Source organism: Mesoplodon bidens (assembly GCF_964165515.1).
Source record: "Mesoplodon bidens genome assembly, chromosome: 10".
Taxonomy (NCBI): Eukaryota; Metazoa; Chordata; class Mammalia; order Artiodactyla; family Ziphiidae; genus Mesoplodon; species Mesoplodon bidens.
Genome location: NC_138172.1, coordinates 31773256 through 31801009, shown reverse-complemented (window position 1 = coordinate 31801009; position 27754 = coordinate 31773256). Strand labels below are relative to the sequence as shown.

The 27754-nt window shown below is 37.9% G+C and overlaps 1 protein-coding gene and 1 long non-coding RNA gene across 17 annotated transcripts in view; one reads left to right on the top strand and one right to left on the bottom strand.

The window, feature by feature from the left end:
- SLMAP (sarcolemma associated protein) overlaps positions 1 to 27008 on the top strand; it is a 153598-nt gene extending 126590 nt beyond the window's left edge. For all 15 annotated transcript variants that reach the window (XM_081247441.1, XM_081247439.1, XM_081247437.1 and 12 more), the window contains 8 exons: positions 11081 to 11203; positions 12200 to 12274; positions 14524 to 14844; positions 15244 to 15361; positions 18724 to 18895; positions 22729 to 22863; positions 25108 to 25197; positions 26575 to 27008. In XM_081247441.1, coding sequence (XP_081103567.1) covers positions 11081 to 11203; positions 12200 to 12274; positions 14524 to 14844; positions 15244 to 15361; positions 18724 to 18895; positions 22729 to 22863; positions 25108 to 25191 — 1028 coding nt within the window. In that variant the 3' untranslated portion in view covers positions 25192 to 25197; positions 26575 to 27008. The remainder of the gene's footprint in view (positions 1 to 11080; positions 11204 to 12199; positions 12275 to 14523; positions 14845 to 15243; positions 15362 to 18723; positions 18896 to 22728; positions 22864 to 25107; positions 25198 to 26574) is intronic.
- Positions 3604 to 20190, bottom strand: LOC308624352. 2 transcript variants are annotated; one of them, XR_014016957.1, is made up of 4 exons: positions 18993 to 20190; positions 18751 to 18863; positions 8885 to 9037; positions 3604 to 5805 (listed from the first exon to the last, which is right to left on the bottom strand). It is a non-coding gene; the product is annotated as an uncharacterized lncRNA (long non-coding RNA). The 2 variants fall into 2 exon arrangements; XR_014016958.1 differs by lacking the exon at positions 8885 to 9037.
- Positions 27009 to 27754: the final 746 nt, after the last annotated feature.

Genomic DNA, 27754 nt, shown 5'->3' with positions numbered 1-27754 from the left:
ACGAGACATGCCTTTTTTCTAGTGTGGTAATAATAAATCTAAGTTAATGTGTGTACAGGCCAGAAATCTCATCTTGGAGCATTTCTGATTCTTCTCAGAAACGTAAGACCATTAATGCATAGAACGTTGTTGCTGATCCTGAAAAAGTTTGGGAACCTTGGGCCTTTGGGGGACACACAGAAACAAGAAGGGAGGTGAATGAGGAAGGGACACCCGTCATAAAGAAGTAGCTGTTCTTATGATCTTTTTTTACTGTAGAAATCTCACAGAAAGCTTTTCAGCAGCCAAATCCAGATTGATTATAAGATTTATTTATCTTTTTTTTTTTTTTTTTTTTAGAAAAAAACAACATCAACAGGAGTTTAATAACATGTATACCTCCTGTATACAAGGGAAATACCCAGGAAAACTGAGTAACTCCTGTAAATAGTGTTTATGGTTGTGTTAATTATATTCAACTGTTATTAGTGCTTTTGTAATTTTATGTGTCCATCTGCTTTAGATTTTATTTTTATCCTCTTCCCTACCACAATGCCAGATATTTGGAAAAACTCAGATGTATGTTGAATGAATTAATAATAGACCTCTTACATCAAAGTTATAAAACCACAAGAGCATTAGGAAAGTGACAGGCTCTAGCCAAGAGGCTAAGAGCCAAAGATCTCTGAGTTCTGTCCCAGCTCTGCCATTTATTTGTGGGGTTTTTTTAATTTACTTATTTATTTATTTGGTTGTGCTGGGTCTCAGTTGTGGCATGTGAACTCTTAGTTGCAGCATGCATGTGGGATGTAGTTCCTTGAGCAGGATTCGAACCCGGATCCCCTGCATTGGGAGCGTGGAATCTTAACTATTGCACCACCAGGGAAGCCCCTGCCATTTATTTGTAATATATCCTTGGGCAAATTGCGTAACCCCTCTGTGCTTCAGTGTTTTTTCGTTTGTTGGTTTGGGGAAAACCAACTTCATAGGATTATTGTGAGGATTAAATGCAACAGTACAAGTAGATCACTTAATATGTTGTTGGGAACATAACATGTTAAGCCCCATAATGAAGATACTGATAATAATAATAATAGGCAAACCTATCCGGGGACTTCCCTGGTGGTGCAGTCGTTAAGAATCCACCTGCCAATGCAGGGGACACGGGTTCAATCCCTGGTCTGGGAAGATCCCACATGCTGTGGAGCAACTAAGCCCGTGCACCACAACTACTGAGCCTGCCCTCTAGAGCCCGCGAGCCACAACTGCTGAGCCTGTGTGCCACAACTGCTGAAGCCCATATGCCTAGAGCCCGTGCTCCGCAACAAAAGAAGCCACTGCAGTGAGAAGCCTGCCCATTGCAATGAAGAGTAGCCCCTGCTCACCGCAACTAGAGAAAGCCCGTGTGCAGCACCGAAGACCCAATGCAGCCAAAAAAATTAATTAAATAAATAAATTTATTTTTTTTTAAAGGCAAACCTATCAGTTAAAGGGTAACTTTTCCTTAACTAAATAAGATTGTGGGATTTTAAAAAATATTTCCTACTTTATCTTTTAGGGAAAAGCAGTTGTTGGTTGTGGATATTTTCCAGTTAATAATGTATTAATTTGTTTACTTTGCCAGATGTCAGGGCAAATTTTTTTTTAATTCTTGAGTACAACAGGAAGGCTAAATTATATCTGTAAAAGTGCCCATGATATAGGCTAGAGAATCAGACTCAAGGAAGAGGGTATAAAAGGGGAAGTTGTAGGAGATAGAGACTGGAAAACACAAGGTGAATGTGGAAGGAGGGTGGGTGTATGAATACTACTGGTAATTGCTTGGAGTGCCATTGATGAAAATGGGTTAGTTTCCCTAACCTTGCTTTCAGTTAAGGTGACAAAAACAGAACCCAAAAACGTTGCTTACATTTCTGTATGATTGCCAACTTTTGTTTAAATAAGTGGTATTTTTATCAACACCTCTTGAAAGATTTTGCAGCTTGATTTTAAGAATAGAATTGTTGGGCTTCCGTGGTGGCGCAGTGGTTGGGAGTCCACCTGCCGATGCAGGGGACACGGGTTCGTGCCCTGGTCTGGGAGGATCCCACGTGCTGCGGAGCGGCTGGGCCCGTGAGCCATGGCTGCTGAGCCTACACATCCGGAGCCTGTGCTCCGCAACGGGAGAGGCCACAACAGTGAGAGGCCCGCGTACCGCAAAAAAAAAAAAAAAAAAAAAAGAATTGTTAAGTCAATCAGTAATTAGATAAAGAAAAATCACCCATTAGAAGCAGCAAATTTTAGAAGAGTCTCCAAGAAACAGTCATCATAGCCCTAAATGGTTGTTTCATCCATTGTTTTTCTTTGTAAAAGTTGTGTAAATTCTTTTTTTTTTTTAATTTATTTATTTTTGGCTGCATTGGGTCTTCATTGCTGCTTGCGGATTTTTCTCTAGTTGCCGCGAGTAGGGGCTACTCTTTGTTGCGGTGCGCGGGCTTCTCATTGCGGTGGCTTCTCTTGTCGTGGAACACGGGCTCTAGGCGCGTGGGCTTCAGTAGTTACGGCTTGCGTGCTCAGTAGTTGTGGCTTGCAGGCTCTAGAGCACAGGCTCAGTAGTTGTGGCACTCGGGCTTAGTTGCTCCGCGGCATGCGGGATCTTCCTGGACCAGGGCTCAAACCCGTGTCCCCTGCATTAACAGGCAGAGATTGTTAACCACTGTGCCACCAGGGAAGTCCTAAATTCTTTAAGATAATGTATTTACTGTCATTTATTAGAAACACTTGGGTTATGCTTGAGTATATGTGGTTATGTTTTTTTTTTTTTTTTTAATTTTTATTTATTTATTTATTTAATTTATTTGGGGCTGCATTGGGTCTTCGTTGCGGTGCACGGGCTTCTCATTGCAGTGGCTTCTCCTGTGGCAGAGCACAGGCTCTAGACGCTCAGGCTTCAGTAGTGGTGGCAACGTGGGCTCAGTATTTGTGGCGCACGGGCTTAGTTGCTCTGCGGCATGTGGGATCTTCCCGGACCAGGGCTCGAACCGGCGTCCCCTGCATCGGCAGGCGGACTCTCAACCACTGCGCCACCAGGGAAGCCCTGTGGTTATGTTTTGTTGTCTGTGTAATTAGGTTCAGTAGACTGACAGAATTTTTCTCTTAAATGAAGAGTATAAATTATAAGACCACAGTGTTAACCTTGAGAGTTGTAGAAAGTAGACCCTTTATTTTATTCATTGAAACCCTATGCCTGGCTTCTTGAGCCATTATTTTCAAATTTTATTATTTCCTTTTTTAAAAACAGCCAATCTTTTTTTAGAATTATAATGTGCTACCTGTCATGTTAGTCATCTAGGGTTAGGAAAAGAATCTAAAGTAGATTAAACATTCACCATGAGATATTAATGAAATGATGATAGCAGTAGTAATTTTTCCTGAAATATTATTTTCAACCAATTTATGCCACTTTTGAGAGAAATAAAGCTGTGGCTTGATCCACAGGTTTTTATATGCTTGAAATCATTTCCCCAAAAAAAAGACAAAAAGAAGACTGGAATTCAGTCCAAGTAGTGTCTAATGCAAGTTTGCTCTATTTAGGGAACTGTGCCAGAGACTCCAGTGGTTTCAAAGTCTAATAAGACTCTCTTTGGGATTTGAGGAGTTTCTAGACAAACTGGCTATAGAAGAGGTATAGATGATAAGCTGTTTCTTGGTGGTTGTTGCCAGTAGGAGTCAAAGAAAGGAGAAAGAACGTCCAGATTTTATATTTCTTTCTTTTTGTTTATCTGAGAAGAGATGGGGAGGAAAGGTGATTCATGGAAGAAGTATCATTTGAGATGACCCTGAAAGTGTGTCATACCACATGTGATGTATTCAGTGACAAAAAAACTGAACCTGAATCTGATCAAGATTCTAGATCCAACTGCCAACTTGCAGGACGTATAAATAACTAGGGACATAGTCTAAATGATGTGGTGGAAAGACAATGATGTTTTTAGTTTGGCACATGTTGAACAGGAAGGTTTTCCATAGGTTCTGGTTTGCCTGAAACCTTTTTTTTTTTTTTGCCTGAAACCATTTATACCCGTTGTCCCAGCATAATTATTAAAAGTTCTTCCTTTCACGTTCAGAAGTTTTGTATTGTCACCCTCGGAACCAGAAATGCAGTTGGAAGTGTGATACAGAAACTAGGACTGGAAAGCCATTTTCATTTATTTCTGTGACATTTATTGGCCCAGGAGATACAGAGATAAGACACATGAGGAGGCTACAGTCCTATGGAGTAAGGAGACATGTTGATAGCGTAATAAGTGTTTTAATAGGTGTGGTGAAAACTTTGGAGAGCAGAGCTAATTTCCTGGCTAGGGGCAGGGGAGGGGTGGAGCAGTAGTCAGAATGGGCTTCCCAAATGTGTTGGTTAAAGATAAGTCAGGGTACACCAAGAGGGAAAAGGGAGCCATGCCTTTCCTTAAAATAGTACTGACATGTACAAATAGGATTAATGTTTAATGTAGGAATAACATTTACCAGTAGGAAAGTGTGGTGCAACACAGGCTGTGTGAGGCAGATGTGGAGAAAGATAAGACTGGGTCAGAAAGAAGTCAGTAACAGTGTTTGGGAATTCTCTGCATAGGGATGGACTGTGATAGCAGGGGGAATTTATAGAGAAAGAGAAGAACAATGGGAAGGACAAAGGAGCCAACAAAAGATCCAGTTGTCAAGAAGGAACCCGGCTGGTCAGAAGGAATGGCAAAGGGGTGAGAATCAACAGTAAGAGGCTGCTGCCAAAGTTAAATTCATAGGCTACCACCTAGGACTATCTCACATGACTACACATATCCACAGCAAGAGAGTGGTCTTTCTCCACTGTGAAGGTTCTCATCAACCAAGCCTGCAACCAAACTACCAGACTTTCCAAAGGAATCGGTGATAGTAGTAGAAAGAGGATGGCACCCACCTGGCCAGCTGCTTCTGCTAGGTCACTTCTGTCAGTTGCTGAGGTAACAGATGTTATGGCTACATTAGCCTTCAACAAACATGCACATGCAAAATAGAACTCAGGCAGAAATGTTTTGATTTGGCCCTTTACCACGTGGTTCAGAGTATCTCACCCACATTTAAAGCAAAGGTCAGATTTTAAGTTAAATCTCCAGTCACTCTTCTGAAGAAATAGTGACACCAAATTTAATTTAGAGTATCACGTATTCTGTGTGCCACGACTGGTTCTTTAGTGGGTTATTGTGTGGTGTAGACCTTTTTATAGGATTTAGCCTTAGTCTGAGAAAAGCTGGTTCCTGGCCCAGACTATACACCAAGCACTTCTAAAGACATGATTTGTGTTAAAAGGAAAACAGATTCTACTAATCGTTTCACCTCATCATAGTTCCTAAAAAACATTTATTTCCATTTGACTTGCACATCTAAATAAAATGAGTATTTATTTAGCACAATAAGGCTTTCATTTATCTTCCTTTTTTAAAAAAAAATTTTATTTATTTATTTATTTATTGGCTGCATTGGGTCTTCATTGCTGCACACGGGCTTTTCTCTCTAGTTGTGGCGAGCGGGGACTACTCTTCGTTGTGGTGCGCGGGCTTCTCATTGTGGTGGCTTCTCTTGTTGCGGAGCATGGGCTCTAGGGCACGCGGGCTTCAGTAGTTGTGGCTCATGGGCTCTAGAGTGCAGGCTCGGTAGTTGTGGCGCACAGGCTTAGTTGCTCTGCGGCATGTGGGGTCTTCCCAGGCCAGGGCTCGAACCTGTGTCCCCTGCACTGGCAGGTGGATTCTTAACCACTTTGCCACCAGGGAAGCCCCGGCAGTGTAGGTTCTTGATCTCAGTAAGAAAATTGCTCTAGTGTCACAATGCAATATAGAATGCAGAAGGGGAAGATAGGTTATGGATAAGAATATAGGGAGAAATGATTGCTCCAAGATTGCAGCATTAGGATTGGTAATTTCAAGAGACCTTTTTTAATTATGAAAAATTTCAAACACAAGAAAAATTGAAGAATGCCAAAAACTTCCATATGTGCCCATCACCTAGATTCAGCAGTTGTTAGTATTTTGCCATGTTTTCTTTATTTGTTTATGTATATATGTAGAAATTATTCTTTTGACTTTTTATTTTGATATAATTTCAGACTTACAGAAAAGTTGCAAGAATAGAACAAAGAACCTCATATACTCTTCATCCAGATTTTCCAACTGTTAAGATTTCACTCTATTTGCTGTTAGCATTTTACCAAATTTGATTTATTCATCTCCCTTTCCCTCTTCCTTCCTCCTCCCTCTCTCTCCCTGAACCATTGAGAGTAAATTGCTGGCGTGATAACCTTGCTCCTAAATATTTTCATGTGTGTTTTCTGTTTCTCTTCCATAACTACTGTATAATTCTCAAAATCAGGAAATTAACTACGAGCTGATATATTACTATTATCAAATACACAGACCTTATTCATGTGTTGTCAGTTGTCTCAATAATGTCCTCAGAAAATCCTGAGTCATGCGTTGCATTCATCTGTCAAGTCTCTTTAGTCTCCTTTAATCTGGAACAGTTCCTCAGTTTTTCTTTGTGTTCCATGACATTGACATTTTTTTTTTTTTTTTTTTTTTTTTTTTTTTTTTTGCGGTACGCGGGCCTCTCACTGTTGCGGCCTCTCCCGTTGCGGAGCACAGGCTCCGGATGCGCAGGCTCAGCGGCCATGGCTCACGGGCCCAGCCGCTCCGCAGCATGTGGGATCTTCCCAGACCGGGGCACAAACCCGCGTCCCCTGCATCGGCAGGCGGACTCTCAACCACTGCGCCACCAGGGAAGCCCAACATTGACATTTTTGAAGAACCATGGTCATTTTCTAAAATGTCCCTCAGTTTGGTTGTATCTAATGTTTCCTCGTATTTAGATTAAAGTTGTGCATCTTTGGCAGTAATATAACAGAAATAATTTGGGGCATCATATCAGGAGGCACCTGATGTTGAATTGTTCTCTCACTGATGATGTTAACTTTAAATATCCTGTTACTCCTCCAACATTTATCTTCTTAGCTTTGATGTCTCCTTATGATGATTGCCTGAATCATTTATTATAATCATAGTTGCCAAGTAGTGATTTCATAATTCTGTCATCCTTCTACATTTATTAGCAAGCTTTCTACAACATGGAAGAGTTTTCTCTTCCCTTCCCTTTCTTCTTTCCTTCCTTCCTTTCTTTTTCTATATCAGTGTGAATTCATGGATTCGTGTTTTATTCAATGGATTATCATCTGTCACTATCATTATTTATTTTGATACTCAAATTGTCTCATGTTTGGCCAGTGGGAGCCCCTTATGTCTTTTTGGACCCAATCATTCTTTGAGTCCTTTCTTACTTTCTGACACAAAAAAGATGTTCTACATTCATCTTGTACTTAGATTTAGTCCTGAAATCAGCCATTTCTCCACAGAGCCCTAGTTTTTTAAACTAGAGAATGGTATTTACAAACCAAGATCTGAGTATATGGTGTGTTCATTACTTCTAGGCCCACTTGAGTGGACAGAGTTAAGAAATAGATGTATGTATATTCATATCCATACATACATGTATGGCTATATTTACTGCCTCACATGTCTATATCTATTTATTTTTATACATTCAGATCTATTAGAGTCTATTTTATACATTCAGATCTTCTTCTAATTCGTACATTACACCACAGAATTAATTGTCTTTCGTATTTTCATATCTGTAATTGTCTTTCCCGATAGTGAGAAACCTGGATGCCATTATCTACAATTTATTAATTTTTTAAAACATTTTTAGAATATACAGAAAATAGTTTCAGAATTACTAACCAGTGCTTCTGTGAGAAAGAAGCCTATGTGTAGATTTGTTTTCTCTTGGTTATAAAGTTACTAACATGGAACAGTTGTTCTCAAGGTGGGGCAATTTTATACCCCCAGGGACATTGGGCAGTATATGGAAACATTTTTGGTTGTTACAACTGAGAGGCAGTGCTATTAGCATCTAGTGTGTTGAAACCAATGAACCTACTAAACACCCCGCGATCCACAGGCCAGCCCCAAAACAAAGAATTATTTAGCCCAAATTGTCAAAAATACTTAGAAAAAAACCCTAACATACAAGTAGGAAAATATCTACTGAAGGATATTATGTAGATATTTTTTGCCAGACCACTTGAAAGTAAGATAAAGGCATCATGATACTTGCAAATGATATTTACATATACTTTGCAAATGATGCAGCCAACAAGGGCTTAATTTCCAAAATATACAAATAGCTCATACAATTCAATAACAGAAAAACAACCCAATCAAAAAATGGGCAGAAGACTTAAATAGACATTTCTCCAAAGAAGACATACACGTGAAAAGATGCTCATCATCGCTAATTATTAGAGAAATGCAAATCAAAACTATACCTCACACCCATCAGAATGGCCATCATTAAAAAGTCTACAAATAATAAATACTGGAGAGGGTGTGGAGAAAAGAGAACCCTCTTACACTGTTGGTGGGAATGTAAATCGGTGCAGCCACAATGAAAAACAGTATGGAAGTTCCTCAAAAAACTAAAAATAGATTTGCCATATGATCCAGCAGTCCCACTCCTGGGCATATACCCAGTTCAAAAAGAGACATGCACCCCAATATTCATAGCAGCACTGTTTACAATAGCCAAGACATGGAAGCAATCTAAATGTCCATCAACAGATGAATGGATAAAGAAGATGTGGTATATATATACAATGGAATATTACTCAGCCATAAAAAAAGAATGAAATAATGCCATTTGCAACAACACAGATGGACCTAGAGATTATCATACTAAGCAAAGTAAGTCAGAAAGAGAAAGACAGATACCATATGATATCACTTGTATGTGGGAATCTAAATTATGACACAAATGAACATATCTACGAAACAAACAGACTTACAGACATGGAGAACAGACTTGTGGTTGCCATGGAGAAGGTGGGGTTGAGGAGGGAAGGACTGGGAGTTTGGGATTAGCAGATGCAAGCCATTATATTTAGGATGGATAAACAACAAGGTCCGGCCGTATAGCACATGGAACTATAATCAATATCCTGTGATAAACCATAATGGAAAAGAATAAGAAAAAGAATAAATGTATGTGTAACTGAGTCACTTTGCTGTACAGCAGAAATTAACACAACATTGTAAATCAACTTTTAAAAAAAAAAAAGATAAAGGCATCATGATACTTCCTGCTTTAATACTCCTAAGAATAAGGATGTTGTCCTACATAATGACAATTCCATAGATGGGCAGCTAGAACCTTTGCAGACCCCAATGCATGATATTGAAAGTGAAGTTTTGTAGTTGCTGTGACAATGCACCTGCCACTGGAAAATCTCTCTCAATCTCTCTCTCTTTGCCTCCACCCTTACCATGACTGTTTGAAGGAAGAGTTGATAGACTGGCTAAAATAGATGAACCTAGAGTCAGATTTTTGACAGGGAGAAGTAAGATATGAGGATGAAAACATGTGTTTGTAATATTTAAGACCTGCAGTGATTACACTGTGAAATTTTATTCTTAATTCTTTTTTGACAGATTGAAGTTGTTATGTCTGAGTTGTTTGTAAACCAAAGTAGTAGTCAAATAGAATGTACTAGAAGAATATGGCCTACCTGATGATACATTCATTTCAGGCAGTGTTCAGTAGTAGAAAGTTCTAATACAATGAAAGATGATGAGCAGAGTGACTAGAGAGAAAAGAATTAGGGGAGGGAGCTTATTTGAGATGTCATGCTGGCTGTAATTTATTTTGATAAAATCACTTAGGTTACATCATTTAATAATTAAGCAGGGCTGGGCTTCCCTGGTGGCGCAGAGGTTAAGAATTCACCTGCCAATGCAGGGGACACAGGTTCGAGCCCTGGTCCAGGAAGATCCCACATGCCACGGAGCAACTAAGCCCGTGCACCACAACTACTGAGCCTACACTCTAGAGTCCGCAAGCCACAAGTATTGAGCCCGTGTACCACAACTACTGAAGCCCGCACACCTCAAGCCTGTGCTCCACAAGAAGAGAAGCCACCGCAATGAGAAGCCTGCACATGGCAACGAAGAGTAGCCTCCCCTTGCCAAAACCAGAGAAAAGCCTGCATGCAGCAACGAAGACCCAACGCAGCCAAAAATAAAATAACTGAAATAAAATAAATAAATTTCTTAAAAAATAATAATAATTAAGCAGGGCTTCCCTGGTGGCACAGTGGTTGAGAATCCGCCTGCCAGTTCAGGGGACACGGGTTTGAGCCCTGGTCCAGGAAGATCCCACATGCCGCGGAGCAACTAAGCCCGTGTACCACAACTACTGAGCCTGTGCTCTAGAGCCCACGAGCCATAACTACTGAGCCTGCACTCTAGAGCCCACACGCCTAGAGCCCATGCTTCACAAGAGAAGCCACCGCAACGAGAAGCCCGCGCACCGCAACGAAGAGTAGCCCCCGCTCGCCACAACTAGACAAAAGCCCATGCGCAGCAACAAAGACCCAACACAGCCAAAAATAAATAAATTAATTAATTTTAAATAATAATGATAATTAAGCAAATATTTACTTGTTATGTATGTAGTGTTGAGGAAACAGTGATGATGAAGGGAGCACAGTGGAGCTTTCAGCTTAGTTTTTATTTTGTATTCCACAGCTGGGGAAATCATGCTAAAATATTTTTTCTTGAAGAAAAGTTTCTTTCTGTTTTTCCATTTCCAGTGAAGTTCCAAGTGAAAATTTTCTGGCTTATTATGAAGAAATTTCAAAATTGATAAAGAAGAATGGCATTATAATCATACTACTAAATTTCAAACCTTGCATAAGTTCTACATAAGCCTTATATACGTGACATATATAATTTAGCATATATTAGTATGTATGTTACATTACCATTGCCACGAATTGCTAAAATAATTTCATCATATGTGTGTTCTTTCTCCAAGGTAAAATGACTAAAATGCTTAATACAATTTGCTTCTAAATTTTATTAAACTTAGTTGTGCTATGTTGTTAACTATGCATGTCCAAACATGAGAAAGATTGCTAATCTTTGGTTGTAGAGATTATGGTATGATACTAATTTTGCTTTTAAAATAAACATATTTTTGTCAGATGACTTGCAGGGTGCACAGTCAGAAACTGAGGCAAAACAAGAAATTCAGCATCTTCGGAAGGAATTGATTGAAGCCCAGGAACTAGCTAGAGCAAGTAAACAAAAATGCTTTGAACTTCAAGGTGAGATCAAGATTACTTTGATTCTTCAGGGGATGTGAAAGCAACAAGATATAACTGACTGGCCCCAAACTTCCAAGTCCAGAGGCATATGGTTATCTTCTTCCAGATCTACGACTTTATTAGATATGTGATCTTGGGACATCACTTATGCTCTCTGAGCTTATGTTTCAGATCAGTAAAGTGAGGAGAGTCACAGTGGCACTACTTTCTTGTGAAGATTAAGAAAGGCCTGTACCAATGAAAGATCTTAAAAGTTAATTACACATTAAGTACAGCAAAAGGAAAAAACATAGAAATATAAATTTCTACGTTTTAGTTATACCTAATATTAGCTACTCAGTATAAGATAAGGGAAATTTTTATTCCCTGCAGTTTTACAGTGGATTCTTCAGTAAGTGAGAGGAACCAGGCAAAGTTAAGGTATAGAATTTTCTAATGTCCCAACCGATAAGACTCATAGGCCAGTCGGAGTCTGTGCTATTCCCTAGAGCTTACATTTCTATAGCGTTCACAGCAGTTACCTAGTTGCAGTCAATTAGTACCTTACAAAGTCTTAGAATCCTCATGTTCTCTAAAATGGCCTTCCTGACCAGGAGGAAGATTTGCATCCCACGGGGAACTGTGAACTTCCTGTCAGTAAGTACTTACTATGTACTTGGCAGTGAACATGAGGATTTTAAGTCTGTTTTTCACATTTAAGCTCAAAATCCTGATTAACAACTATCAAGAATGCTTCTCAAGTAAAGAACAGCACATGTTATCTTGGCAATACAAGGTATAGACAGCTACTACTCGGTTGAATATATTTATTACTTACTACTGTTTTGTGCTCCTAAAAAAATCTTTAAACTACCTAACTGCTAACACTGATAACACTGCCTAACTTTTGTTTCCTTCAGTGAGGTTTAGGAGAGAATTTCTTAGAACCTTCCAGCTGCTCAATTCTGAATATTTTCATTAAATCACAAAATTAGATATACTGTGCTTTACTTTTAGCTCTTTTGGAAGAAGAAAGAAAAGCCTATCGAAATCAAGTTGAGGAATCCAGTAAACAAATACAGGTTCTTCAAGGTATGGAACACCCGAGGCGATTTGGGATTGTTACTGTTTGTTTGTTTGTAGCAATTCAAAAGAAATGGAAAGTAAGAATGCAAAGGGTTCCCATTGTTCAAGGCTTTGGTTCTTCCCTAGAATCTGAGACTGTAACTGGGCTCTCTGTGGCCCCCTTTTTTTTAAAGGGAAGATTCCCTAGTACTCTAGTAGTACCTCCCACTTGGAGTGGGAAGAGGAAGATTGAAGATATGGATTTGGTAAGACTGTCATTTTCTGGGTTATGTAGTGACTTACTACAAAGGAGGCCTTCAGACAGGAAATCAGTTCGAGTAGCTCTGTGCATCAGCACTTTTAGCTTGTTGGTGATATTATTTCTAATGCTCATAGCACACTTGCACTGCAACAAAAATTATTTACCAAATGGAATAGAACAGTGGTCCCTGCACTCCCTTCATTGGTAAAGGCTGCTCTTCATAGCCACCATTTTGCTCTCTCTTTGTATGGCTATCACAGGGTCATTACAGAAATGACCCAAAAGACCCCTGCCTGTCAAGGGTTTTCTTCGAACCAGAGCTCCCGGTACTTTGAGGTTATAATTGTGAGATACTCCAGGAGATGTCTTTCCTGTGTCACTGTAAAATTCCTAAAGTAAAATTAATTTGCCTTCATTGTCAAAGAAGGAACCAATGTTATTTTAAAATTTTAGTTTGAGAGGTAGGGTAAGAAGAAGTTAAATAGACAAGTAATCTCTGTTGAGACGAAATGGGGAGTCATTATATAAGGCCTATGATATTTGCCCTAAAATATCCCAAAGAAAAACCAGTCTTTTGGGTTTTCTTATTTTTGAATGGGACATGTGAGTTATTTTAAAAAATTGTATTATGGTCAAACAAGAATTTCTAGGGTAGGTTGTATATCTTTTTAAATTGAAAGCTCTTTACACTCTTATAGTTTAATGCCATTATCCATTAGTTTATATAAATCTGATTTGAATCTATACTTCCATTCTGTATTGTGTATGGGCAATTATCCCTAAAAGTTCTATGATGTAGTGCTTCCTTTTGTCTTAAAGCTGTCTTACGTGGGCATCGAGTGCTCTCTAGTGCCAGCATGTATATTTCAGGATTTTATCCACAAGTCCATGGTCATGTTATCCATGGCCATTGTGTCTTTTCAGATTTTTGAACCTGTTACCTCTTAACGCTTCCCACAGACTTAAAAGGTCTAATATTTTCTTTAATGTTTATTTATTAGGCAACTTCTTCCTACGCAAGCCTTAAATCCTCTTAATTATTTTAATTATTCTTCTTTTCTACCTACGGAATTTTTATACCTCTAATTTTCTTATGTTATTATCATCAAGACCAGTATTCTAGTTCTGAACCAAGTATGATTTTATACAAATTGTTTCCAGTTCAAGTCATGAGGGCAACAAGACCAGATCCTTAAAAAATATACCTCTTTCATTAGGCAATATTCATTAACTTTATTAATTCATTAATTCAACCAATAATTCTTGATTGTTTACTCTTCTAGTATTGGGGATAGCACGCATGGGATGTACAGTCTAGTGGAAAAGATGAATAAGCAAATAAGTATATAATGTGATGTCCAATAAGGGCAGAGTAAAGGGCTAGAGAATGACAGAGGGCTATTTTTAGATAAGCCATCAGAGAAAGCTTCTTTAAGGAATTGACATTTGAACAGAAAACTGAGTCAAGAACATCAAAGGTTTTACTAATGCTTACCCTCTGACCAAGCAATTCTATGTCTACAAATGCACCCTAAGGAAAAAAAAAAATCAAGATTGTGTTATAAGGTGTATTGTCTATAGTAATTAAAATCTGAACAGCCTCAAGTGTCTAAAATAAAGGATTAGTCAAAAAAGTTAGTATAGCTGGTTTTTGTTGTTGAAAAATATTCATCAGCAGCCGCATAGAGAACATTGTATTTATTACGATCCCTCCCTATTTTTGTATTTATATGTGTATAAATGCATAGAAAAAATCTAGGAGAGGAAGTACCAAATGTTAGAAACAATTTTCTCTGTGTGGGAGAAATAAAGATCGCTTTTGGGGTTTTTTCTCTTTGGGTTTCTGTATTTTGACATTTTCTGCATTAAACATGGATTGCTTGTACAGTTTAATCAAAAGCAACAAACAGCTCTGACAGCCTGGGCCATGCAGTAACTACAGTCCCATATGGGCTGTTCTTTTATTCCTGATTACTATGGACTAAGAAAATGATGAGTAAATATACTTTTGTAGCCCAACTGCAGAGGTTACACATCAATATTGAGAACCTCCAGGAGGAGAAGGACAGTGAAATCACAAGCACTCGAGATGAATTGCTTAGTGCCCGAGATGAAATTTTACTCCTTCATCAAGCAGCAGAAAAGGCTGCCTCTGAGCGGGACACTGACATTGCTTCTCTACAAGAAGAGCTTAAGAAAGTGCGAGCTGAGCTTGAGCGGTGGCGGAAAGCAGCATCTGAATATGAGAAAGAAATCATGAGTTTGCAAAATACTTTTCAGCTTCGATGTCAGCAATGTGAGGACCAGCAGAGAGAAGAAGCAACGAGGCTACAAGGTAAGAAATGTATTTTACATAAAGCTCTTAACTCTTGATAATGATAACTTTATAACTTGTACAAAATAACCATTCAGGCTAGTTTTGTCTTTGACAATGATTGGTTGTATAAATCAGTGTTTTTATATTGGGGCTATAAGCATTCTTCAGGTCTGTAAGCTCTACAATAAATTGAAAATCTTTACAATTTTACATTTTATTTAAATACTGTTAAAAATTATTTGTCTTATAAAAGTGAAGTGAGAAAAAAATATTACTGAAGTTCAGGGTGATGGGAACTTCCCTGAGGTGCCACTGCGAAGTAACAGGAATCAAAGAATAGCCATGTAAAATCTACGTGTTTAAGGGAAAAAATAGTTATGTTCCTATATTAACAAATGTGTTTTGGGACTATTTTAGGTGAACTAGAGAAGTTGAGAAAGGAATGGAATGTATTGGAAGCCGAATGCCGTTCTCTAAAAAAGGAAAATGTTTTGCTATCATCAGAATTGCAGCGGCAAGAAAAAGAATTGCACAAGTATGCAAGAACTCTTATTTAGGTTCAAAATATTTCTTTATCTTTAGATTTTCATCTAAATTTTAAGTTTAATTTTGATACTTAAATACCTTTTTGGAGCAAAATATTCAGCCAGACTCTTTTTGACTATCTGGCAGGTTAACCACGCTAAATGAGTACTTCAGCACTTTTTTCTGCCATCACCTGCATGTCCTTTCCTTTAGGTGTACTCATGGAATATAGATTCACTAAATGCCCCTTCTCCCCGCCAACAGACAGCAAAAGATCTATGATTGAACTTGCCCTTTAAACTAAATGATAATAAATTTCAAATACAAGTTTGTTTTTCTTTCTTGCCAATGATCCCTTCTGTTTATAAGGGTGATCAGGAGATGATAAAGAATTGATACTGTTGAAAGATACAAATTCAGCTTTTGAATTTCAAACAGGGTTATATAAAAAGTAATAATATATGAGATCAAAAATTTGCTAAAACCAATTAAATCTTTCTAACATCCATTACCTTACAGGCAAACCAATGAATGTAATAGATTTATTCCAGCAAATTTAGTGGAGTCCTATTTTCTCATCAACACTTGTTACATAGTTTAAAATTTATTTCTTCCTTAAAATTTTGATCCATTCCATGTTTTTTATTTAAACAATGTTTACATTCTAATTCAGATATGAAAGTAGTACGTGTTTATTATTGAAGCCATTCTTTAATCCATCTCCCTCCCCAGAGTACACCAAAAATGAGAGTCATTACTCTCTTGTTAGCCTTGTATTTATACTCCTGAAGAGCATTAAGATTAGCAAAAACTCAGTGACCAAGGTCAGTTCCCATAGAAAACAAGCTTTAGGGAAAAATGATAATGAAAGGACTAGATATATCAGAAAATAGTATTCCTTGTTATCTCTTATAAAAACAAAGGCAGGACTTCCCTGGTGGTCCAGTGGTTAAGACTTCACCTTCCAATGCAGGGGGTGTGAGTTTGATCCCTGGTCAGGGATCCCACATGCCTCTCGGCCAGAAAACCAAAACATAAAACAGAAGCAATATTGTAACAAATTCAATAAAGACTTTAAAAAATGCTCCACATCAAAAAAAAATCTTAAAAAAATGTTATTTAACCTCACTGGACCTCAATTTAAAAAAAAAGGGCAACTGTAATATTGGTTTTACATTTAAAAAATCAAGAACTAGTTGAAGGAGCAAGATGTGCTGACTTATTCTCTAAAACGCCTTACAACATCATATGGTCAATATCAGTATCTTTAAAGCATTTTTTTCTCTTCCAGTGTCATATCTTTCCATAGTCTTTTCTATGTGTATTACTTTTTGAATGTTTAAAGATAACTAATAATAAAGAACAAAACAAATGTTTGTTTTTTTTTCTTTCTTTTTTTTTTTTTTTTTTGCGGTATGCGGGCCTCTCACTGTTGTGGCCTCTCCCGTTGCGGAGCACAGGCTCCGGATGCGCAGGCCCAGCGGCCATGGCTCACGGGCCCAGCCGCTCCGCGGCATATGGGATCCTCCCAGACCGGGGCACGAACCCGTATCCCCTGCATCGGCAGGCGGACTCTCAACCACTGCGCCACCAGGGAGGCCCTCAAATGTTTGTTTTTTATGTAGAAGTTTGTAAAAGCAATTTCAAAATATGAAAAGGACAAAATAAAGGCCCAAAACACAAACAAACAAATAAATAAATAAATGGGTGGTCTCACACAGACACACACGCACACGTTTGTGTATATGTATGTACCAGCTGCTCATCTGTGTGACAGAACATGTGGGCAAATTGGTATAAAGTGTGTGTAAGATGATACAGACACTCAAGTTCTTCATATTTGGAATACATTTGGATCTTGGTGAATCCATTTAGTTTGGTATTCTCTCAAGCAAGAAATACTGATATTTGATTACCAGTACTGATTATCTTAAATTATTCTTGTTTTGGAATTTTTGATACTTTAAAGATTCAGACTTGATCCTGTATTTTTGAGATATAATTAATTGGAATCTGGAAGATTGTTAAATGTTTTTTTTAATTACTTCAAATTTTGTTTAAGTATTGAAAAGCAATCCTACAAACTCCTCATGAGTTAGAAGCATATGGTTTAATAATATTAGGCCCCAGAAGGGTGGAATATTAGATCATTGGTCAAGTTATCTGTCTAAACTCACAAAAACTATTTAAGACATTAATTCTGTTTTTTAAACTTTTCTGATTTAATAGTTCTCTAAGTTAATTTGTTAAGCCTCCCCAGCATGTAAGTAGTATTTAGAAGCTAGTCTCCCTTTACAGTGTCTTACATGCCATATAGTTCCTAGCTATATTGCCCTGACAACATCACACTTACACCCTACGATCTGCCTAGCATCTAATCAGCATGGGATTTATACTCTATAGTACTTCAGTTACAATATTGAGTCTAAGTCTTATGATCCATCCTGAGAGGATGTCTTGAAAACCTTATCCTCCTTTAGCTATTTCTGTTGTAGATGGAGCCAAATTCTTTAAAACAGCTACAATATACAGGTCTTCTGTTCTTTGTTGTCCATGGTGTAGAAGGAATTGAACAAAGAATTTCTATTCCTGCTTATCAAGCTGTTTTCCTAGTGTGTAAATGGGACTTTCTTTTTTACATCAGGTTATAACAGCGATCATAGAATTTAAGATGGAAAACAGCCTCAAAAATTATTGAGTTCTGTCTTCTTGTTTGACAGTGGAGGGCACTGAGACTCTCCTTGTGTTATTTGTGTCTGTGCAAATGGTGCCTGGCACAGATCTTAGAGCTCAGGAAATGCTTACTCAGAGAATGAAATGGCACCAGTTAAGTGACTTGCTCAACATCCCACAACTAAATAGTGGCAGATCTGGGGTCTAGAACCCAGACTCCTGGTTCTTTGTCTTGTGCTTTCCCCCCCAGTTTGGTGTCTTCTCATTTCAGTAGGTTTATCTTTACTTAAGTTGGAAGTGGCTCCTAAGCTTTAAGTTTCCGTCTGCCATCCTATTTGTCAAGTACTTAAAGAAAATAGTTGGAATATTTGCTTTCTTTTCCTGTAGAAGACCTACACTGAATCTTTTTATGATACAGTTAATATAATGTGATATGACAAAATATACAATTAGTCACCTTCTATTTTTACAATTTCAAACTTTGTGTGTATTTGATTATATGAAAATAGGACACAACTTTAAACTTTCATTGTTTTAGTGTTTTAATGCTTTTTACTTATTGAAAATATCATTCTTTTTTACACTTTTCTTTCCTCATCTAAAATCCACTCCATCCCTCCTCGTAAAATGTATAAGAAATTAGACTTCCTGCTGTGTCTGGTTTCTACATGAATAACTCGGTCAATATTTATGTTGCAGTTCTCAGAAGCAGAGTTTAGAGCTTACCAGTGATCTCAGCATCCTGCAGATGACTAGGAAAGAGCTTGAGAATCAAGTGGGATCCTTGAAAGAACAGCATCTTCGGGATTCAGCTGATTTAAAAACTCTTCTCAGTAAGGCTGAAAACCAAGCAAAGGATGTACAGAAAGAGGTAAAGCGAAAAGACATTATGAGCCCAATTATGGTTGGACTTAAAGCCAAAAGCAAATCAGATATTCATGCTAGTTAGAACTAAAGGGAAGTATTACCTGTCACAGAGTTGATACTGGGAGCATCTCTGCCTGGTGATTTCTAGCTGTGTATCATGATCCATATATAGAGAATTCATCAGTAAGGTTTGGTCTCAAAAATACAAATAAACAAAATTACGTTAAAAGTTTTTCTCTACCAGTTAGTTGACCTATATGAGAAGTCCTTTGTACCAGATTACTTGATTCACTGTTTATCTTTCAAAGACAGTATCATATTTAATTTAGAATACTTTTGGAAAGCTAACTGGGGCCACACCATAATGCTGTCTAAACCCCTCAGGTGACACTGGCCTGAAAAGTTGCTTATGAGAAAACTCAGCTCATACCCAGCCAGCCAAATACATGTTCTGTGACCGTTTTCTTGGTGGCTTTAAAAAAAAATCATGTTTAAAATGGTGAGGGTTGATGTTGGAGCAGAGACCCCACACCCAGGCTTTTCCTGAGCAGAGCCTTGAAGTTGAGAGTGGGGCAATAAGAGCTGCGATCAGTCCTACTGGCCTTACACTATTCCCTGTATTGACTTCTGGCTGGCTTAGGGGATGGAGAAGGCTGATGCATTTTCATCTACCCGGCAGGGCTCACCCCAGTTGTAGACCCTCTTAAATGAAGGATTTGTTTTAAACAGAAGGAAGTTGAAGACAACTCTTTGTCTTAAATAACAAATTTTCCCAAAAGTGTTTTTAGAAGATCTGTTTAATCCATGTAGTTTTCCTTTGCACTTTTCTTTCCCTGTAGTATCCTGAACTTGGAAATGATTGTTGTTCTTCTGTCTTCATGTTTGTTCCTAAAGAAAAAAACTGTAACATTTTTTATTCACATGTGGCCATATTGATTTTGTAATATGTTCATTTTTTATCTTCTTGCTAAGGATATGTATTTTGGGAGAAATCTCATTTTATTTGGTTGGAACACAAATTTTGTGCCAAAGTAAATATACTAGTATTTAATACTGTAAGCACTTTGTGTCCTTCCAGTCCACATGCCATAATTCTTTCAAAATCTGGGAAGAATGCTGTGGTCGGAAGATAATTCTGTTGTATGTTACTCTGAATGCGTTAGCCATTTTGTTGCATTATTTGTTTGCCTGTTTTTGGTCACTGAGCAATCAGTGCGAAATGCTTTAACTGTTCCCACAAATGGCAGTGGCATGTTGTCACAGCATCTAAATTGTTGGTAGCCTTTGGATTGCATTAAATGCAGCACATTTAAAAATATGTCTGATCTTGTCAGTATGTTTCTTTTCTATTTTCTTGTTCAATGTTTTCATTGTGAAATGAAGTGTAGTCACCATACCATGCTCCTTTATGATGTGAAATTGCTTTTCTTTCCATTTGTCCTGATGTCAACTATTGAATACTAGTCTGTAACTAAAACCTTCTTTAATAAGATTCTTATATCTGTGTAATCCACTGCAAATGAATTACTACTTTTTATTAATGCACGTATATTCCCTTTCAACATTTCCCCTTTTTCTCCTTTCTCTCATAGAATCATACTTAATGTGTACAATATAATGATTATGTATCTTCAGCACTGTCACAGGTTAAAATATTACAAACTAAGCAAGCCCAGATATGATTATTTTTGTGAAGAAGAACCAAAGGTGCTGGTAATATTGTGTGGTATTTCCCTCTTAATCAGAACTGAGCTCATTTCTCATCTCTGAGTTAGAAAGCAAGATGGAACAAAATGATATCCAAGGGAGGTGTGACACTAAGGCTACGGAAGGTGACCTCTGTTCTGACAATTAAATTTTATATGTGTGGCAGCTTCTGTTTAACATTTAAAAGAGAAAAAGTACATGAGAAAAGTAAAATTTAATCCTCAGTGTTAAGAGAAAAATAATGGTATACCATCTTTATATTTGACTTAAGAAAGCATCTATATATTTTGATTTAGTAGGAATATCTGTAATTTAAGAATTCATAAAACATTGAGCACACAAGTCCACCCTGCAAAGACTGACTCAGGAAAGTTGTTTGGCTTCACTATCTTGCCCTGGGGCCAGAGTCCTTCCCACCCACTCACAAGCTGAAGGTAAACAGCAGGATCTTCAGGACTAAGCTGCCTTCCTGTCATTCTCCACAAGTCCTGGAACGGAGAAATGATTAAGTGCTTTGGTATAAATGGCAGGCTGGATGTAAGAATGGTGGAAAAGGAAAATTTTGGCCAGCAAATCATGTTTCACTTATTCTTTATTAGTCACTGTTAAGAATCATATCATTGAGAATTGATTATGTTCTAAGAGACTTAGTGCAGAGACTAGTCTAGGTACACTGAGTTTGCTTTGGCAACCTGCCGGTAACCTTTTGCCTTCTGGAAGGAAGTCCACAGACCCCACAAAAAAAGCTGTCATGAAGTCCATGAATCTTACTCCTTAGTTCATTCTCTGGCATACTACCCAGACTTGTTCTGGGAACGTTGTTAGGTAACAGAGAGTTCCTTTCATATTTTACCTCCCTCTCTGTACCCGTGTCTTTCTTCCCACTTTATGGTGAACTCGCTGCTGACCTTAACCCCCTGCCTCCACCACTTCTGATTAATGTTTTTATACATTTGCATCTGTAATATTTATCTTTGGAGTGCATAATGATGAGCTCCTGATTAATCACTCCAAGGTGTTTGGATTATTCAGAAGCACCATATAAATGTGTCCTTTATTGAGAAATTTCTAGGATACAGGCAGAAAGGAACTCTAGACTTTGCAGCCTCGTGGGCTGTGTTTAGGGAAGAGGTGGAATCTTTCTGGTATGCCAGACCTGTGGTATATTTATTTTATAATCAGCCCTTGTCTGTCTTTCTTCCTTCTAAAACCTTCAGAAATGGCAGAGTGGGGCAGTGGAGGCCGAGACAAAGGCACAGCCAGCAGCAGAACAGTCTTTGCTCTTTGACTGAGAGCCCAGCTTGCATGTAAGATGCAATATCTAGAAGTGAAACCAGTCTAGCATTCCTGCCTTCTGGGCGATTTAAAGTAGGGGCAAACCATACTATGTTTTACATTAATCTCACCTGTGTTCAAGGGCTAGGTAGTCTGTCTGAAAGTCATATTATATACAGTGAACTGTTTTCCAGAGCAGGAAGTGGCATGTTTCACTATGGAAAAATATCAGAAACAGATTTTTAAAAATTATTTTTAATTGATGCTTATAAGTCTTAAATAGAGAGATAGAAATGTCCCAATCATAGCGATTGGTGCCTTAGATATATTTCTTTGCTTCATTTGCGTAGAAATTCCTTATCCAGAACACCTTAATACCCAATGATGCTGGGTAAAGGGAGGCCTAATGAGAGTTAGTTAATACTTTTGACTTCAAGGTTAAAATAGCTTGGCTGACGTTACTTACCAGGATATAAACTCAGACTTCCTAACCTTGCCATTTAATTAGGCTATGGAGTTTTTCTTCACTTGCTTTTCTTTTGCTCAGATTGGAATTTTACTTTTCTCCTCTAATTCTTAGTGGAAAAAGTGACCCCTTATATTAGAAACAGATGACACGGTGGTGACTTCTCAATTTTTTTTAACACCAGGGCCACAAAATTCTTACATAGAATCAAGTGAACATTAAAGTCTTCTTATTATTAGCGCAAGTGATTCTTATTCTCCTTATAACAAAAAGGCATGACTGTGGTGTTGCAGGTGACTAAACAGGGTCTGGTATATAAGCCTGACTAGACGCATAACTTCATACCCATTTTAAGTTGAGTCTGCACACTCTTTTTTCTTTGCCTTTAGTATGAAAAGACACAGACTGTACTCTCAGAACTGAAGTTGAAGTTTGAAATGACTGAGCAGGAAAAACAATCAATCACAGATGAGCTCAAACAATGTAAAGACAACCTGAAGCTGCTCCGAGAGAAAGGAAATAATGTAAGTCTTTGCAAACTTGGCTTAGCTTTGATTGAGAGGCAGGTGAGAGCCCTGAAATTGATTTTTCAGAGGACTTTATTACTGATTTGAGAAACTAAGACCTGTAGTACACGTGAACTAAGCTTTTCATTATGAAATTCCATGATGGAATCATTGGGCTGTCAGATTTTTGAGTAAGAATCTGCCCCTTTAACCTGTACACAAGAGCCTAAGGACTACCTGGAGGAAGAGCCTTGTTTGCAAAAAAATAATTTACCTAAGAACTGTCAGCTTTTCCCAAATGAATCTGAAGTTCTGTCACTAAGCCTTCATCTGGCTCTTGTTTTTCCCCCTCTGGGAAACAAAGCACTATACCACCAGGGACCCACTGAAGAAAGAGTAATACATGACGATTCCTTAGCATTTGGCTGTATCAAAAAATGGAGACTTAATGATGGTTTTCATTTTGTACTAATAATGTTCTCACTAAGGCACATTTCTAAAAAGCTTAGTGTCTTCTGGGCCTCCTATAAATATTAGGAAGTATTTGGTGAGTTTCTCTAGGGTGTGTGTGTGTGTGTGTGTGTGTGTGTGTGTGTGTGTGTGTGTGTGTGTGTGTGTGTGTGTGTGTGTGTGTGTGTGTGTGTGTGTGTGTGTGTGTGTGTGTGTGTGTGTGTGTGTGTGTGTGTGTGTGTGTGTGTGTGTGTGTGTGTGTGTGTGTGTGTGTGTGTGTGTGTGTGTGTGAGAAATTGGAACATTTTGGTATAAATTGAGTTTAATAATATTAATTTGTATTTTATTTGTTAGAGAGGCAGATGGTCTTTTAAAAGATGTTATACTAAATAAATGTTGTGTCATACGTTTTAGTGATCATTGCCTTTGTGGGCCCTAACTGATGGATGTTCAGTGTGGTTGATTGTGCTCTGACTTATTCCAAACCCCTGTCATGGCTTGGACACTGCAGTGGGCATGAGCCGCATACTTCCTATGGAGGAAGGCACTCTGCTTAACTTGCAGCACAAGTACAAAAGAGTAATGTTGCATGGCCATCCAGTTACACAGTCACACTCAGAATGCTTATGAGTTGTGTCCAACTGTTCTTTGCTAAAGAAAGTCCTAGTTTGTTTGTTTTTTTAATAAAGACTTGTTGCTTAAGTAGAAGCCTTTCAGAAATTTATGAATTGGGTATGGAGGCTTTATGATAAGCAAAAATGGATTGCATTTATTTTGAAAATGTCAATTACAGAACTCTTCTGAAATCAGATCATAATGGTTTGGTTACTTCTTTCTTTTGTGTTAATTCATATCTCTCTGATTATGGAATTTCAGTCTACCTTCTACTAAATTAACCTATGAAGACATCTAGGATAATCAGAATGGATCCCTCTATATGATTTAGAGCCTATTTGAAAGTAATGTTGCTATTATTATTTATAGTTATACAATTAATTTACTTTAAGGGTGGATTTCCTATTTTTACGACATTAGACTTATGGTAATGAAATATTACTCTGTAATAACACTCATTGTAGTAATTCCCTTCCAATTTAAAAAATTACTGGGAATTCCCTGACAGTCCAGTGGTTAGGATTCCACACTTCCACTGCAGGGGGCACAGGTTCGATCCCTGGCTGGGGAAGTAATATCCCACATGCTACGTGGTGCAGCCAAAAAAATAATAATAATAAAATTAAATTTAAAATTACTTATATTCTTATAACATCACTGAAAGCCCTGAGATTCAGCTGCCTATCTTTATATACTAAATGTTTCTCATATGTTGTGTCAGATCTTTTGCTTGATTTAGAAAAATAAATGCCATGCATCACAGGGCATTTATTTTTAAGCTTGAAAGCAATACTATCTCAAGCAAAAGAGTTTTGGTTTAAAAAAAAAGAAAGGTTTTGATAGAGGGATAAAATAAACCTTAGCCGTTTCCAAAGGAGTACTTTGTCAAATAATGGTTTCTGAGTATGGAACAAAAATAATGTACCGTCAAGCAGAGCATCAGTTGCTGAGGTATTTTCATTGCTCTGTCTTAACGTGCTACATTTCATTAGGGAGTTAGGGACACCCACATTGCCTCCAGCTGTTCCTTTTAAACTGGTAGTTTGCCAACTTACATACCACAGTCCATCATTCTGGATTGTATTAGATGTCTTTAAAATGTCTTTCTACCCTCCCTCCCACCCCTCTGGGTTCTAAATCATCTTATCTGATTTTTTTATAGCATAAAATGATTTTAATATCCCTTCCCTTCTTTAGCCTTCCATATTACAACCCGTCCCAGCCGTATTCATCGGCCTATTCCTGGCTTTCCTGTTTTGGTGTTTCGGTCCATTGTGGTAGAGAAAGGTACAAGCACTACTGTTGAGTCCTTGTCTGTTTGTTCCCGTCACCTGTTTGTGCCATATTTGTAATATAGTGCATGGCAAAACCACACAGGTATTTTGTTACCTGAAGCAAACCCTTCATTTAGTATGCTATGTATTGTGTCATACAAATGAACTGAATGATCAACTAATCACATAACATATTGTCTTGTTTCCTTTGTAGTAAAGCTAACCATGAATTAATTCCAACCTAACCAGATGTTAATATGCTGCCTTTAACTGAGTCTTTGTCCCTAGCAAACCGGAGTAAACTGTGAATTGCTGCAGCTTAGTACCCCCTTCCCAATTATATGTTTAATCAGCTCTGAATGAGAAATGAAGAGTTTGCCTCTTTGAAGTTTTCAGCGAGCTTTCTTCCCCCTCCTCCCTTCCCTCTTCTTTTCCATGGTGTAGAGTTTCGTTGTTTCAACCCTTTGCCTATATTTACACTGTGGCTAAGAAGATGAAAAAGGATGAGAGTAGCATAATGGACCATTGGCTCACAATCTCAACCTCAGTATGCATTTACTTGTGAGGGTATCAGCCTGTCCCATGTCTTTCTGAGCCCTGATCTACAACATCACAATATTTCTTTAAAAGCTAGCTTTCTCAATACCACTCAGAACACTAGTGAAAATAAAGTTTTCAAACAAAGCAAATTGATATTGTAAAGCCCTCTGATAGTTAACAGAGAACAGCCCATCCATGCTCGCCTCCAACAAGCATACTGGTTAGTAGAGCATATGAGATGATCATGTGGCATTATTACCCTGGACATGGTCTTTACCAAAAGCATCAGAGAAGCAGGGTCCCCAACATCACTTTGCCATCTTGAACCCCTTCTGATTTTGTCTTCTGTGGTTTAAGATTAGAGGATCAAAGCTTAGACCATTTTCTTTCTATCACCTTACCCACCAGCCCCTTGTATAAAACTATGCCAACATGTGAGTCTGGTTTTTATCAAGAAATAAACATTTTAGGCAGAAACATACTCCAGGCATTTATGGACATCAGTTAGCTGTAATATGTGGATACCGGAGTAAATAAAACAGGCTGAGCTCAAAGGGTTTCTTAGAGAAGTCACTATTAGGCTTCAAAGAAAATTGAAAACTGCCCAAGATTTTCCTGCAGTGTATTCGACTTCCACACAATGGTCCTCTAAAACAGTTCCTGCTATTATGGCTCTCCTCACACCTGCACTCCCTCACCCTTTTTTCTTTTTTTTAAATTTATTCTTATGCAAAGATAAGGTTTTTCTAATATTCTGTTAAGTATTCAGGACTCTCTGGAACCAAGGGGTTAATAGGTATGCAAAAAGAAGGGAGAATGTGATTTTGACTCTTGGTTTCTTTCCACACAGAAACCCTGGCCCTGGATGCCCATGTTGGCTGCCCTGGTTGCGGTGACAGCCATCGTGCTGTACGTGCCAGGTCTGGCCAGAGCTTCTCCATGAGAGCGTTTCTTGAGTCCGTACACCGTCCTCCCTCTAGAAGCTGGCACCACACTCATGCTGGGGACAAACAGAACCATTTTCTTCCTTTTTACCTCTTAAAACAGCAGAAGTGCAAGAATACAGCTGTAGGGTCTTTGCTTTAAATTATATAAAATGTATCTGTCTATAAAGAGGATATAAAATTGTGACTTTATTCTACTGTAAGCAATAATTTGCTTGCAATTTTTCATGTAATTTTTAAATTAGTATGTTGAAATTCTGAATATTATGGTGGCCTAAAGTAGGCTTCTTGGTACACCAAATTATTTATAACATTAAATTTATGGGTATTTTACTCTGAATTCTAATGGCCAGATAACTCATTTTTTTTGATTCGATAACTACCCAAACCAAACAACTGATACATACATGGGAAGAGAGGCCCTGTGTGCTCAGTGCCTATCAGTTTGAATATATACACATATATATATATTTTTTTTACATATTTACGCCATTTTTACTTGTTATAAAACCACTGAGCTATTGGGAACAAGACTTAGAGACAACTATTTGCGTGGATTTTTTTTTTTTTTTTAAGGAGAAATACACTTGGAAAATACTCTGTTCTAGTGATAATTTGGGGAATATGTGCACGTTTGTTCAGCCTTAATGTGACTTGACGATGTGGAGGACATCAACTTTGAAAAACTTTCCATGAGAGTGTGTATTTTCTTGAGCAAACTGAAGTATTTCTGGGAGCAAAAACATAGTAATTATACAGTTTCAGTGCAGTAAACCAAAATGTTGAGTCAATTGGAATGTAATTTATTAAACCTCATGTATTTAAAGAGATATTTTCTTTAAAAGCCAAGTTACTTTCTCATATACAGCATTTTAGGAAGCATGACTTTTTTTTTCCTATCATCTCTTCCTCCAAGCATGTTTAATTGAAGAAAGAATTAATATCTCTTTAGATAAGCTTTTACTGACTTAATTTGGTTAATAATATTTCAAAACTAATTCATGTTCGAGGTGAGCTGTTGTTACCTACCAACAGATTTCCTGGTTGGGGAGGCAAATGGTTATTTTCTTTTTATTGTTGTCAATT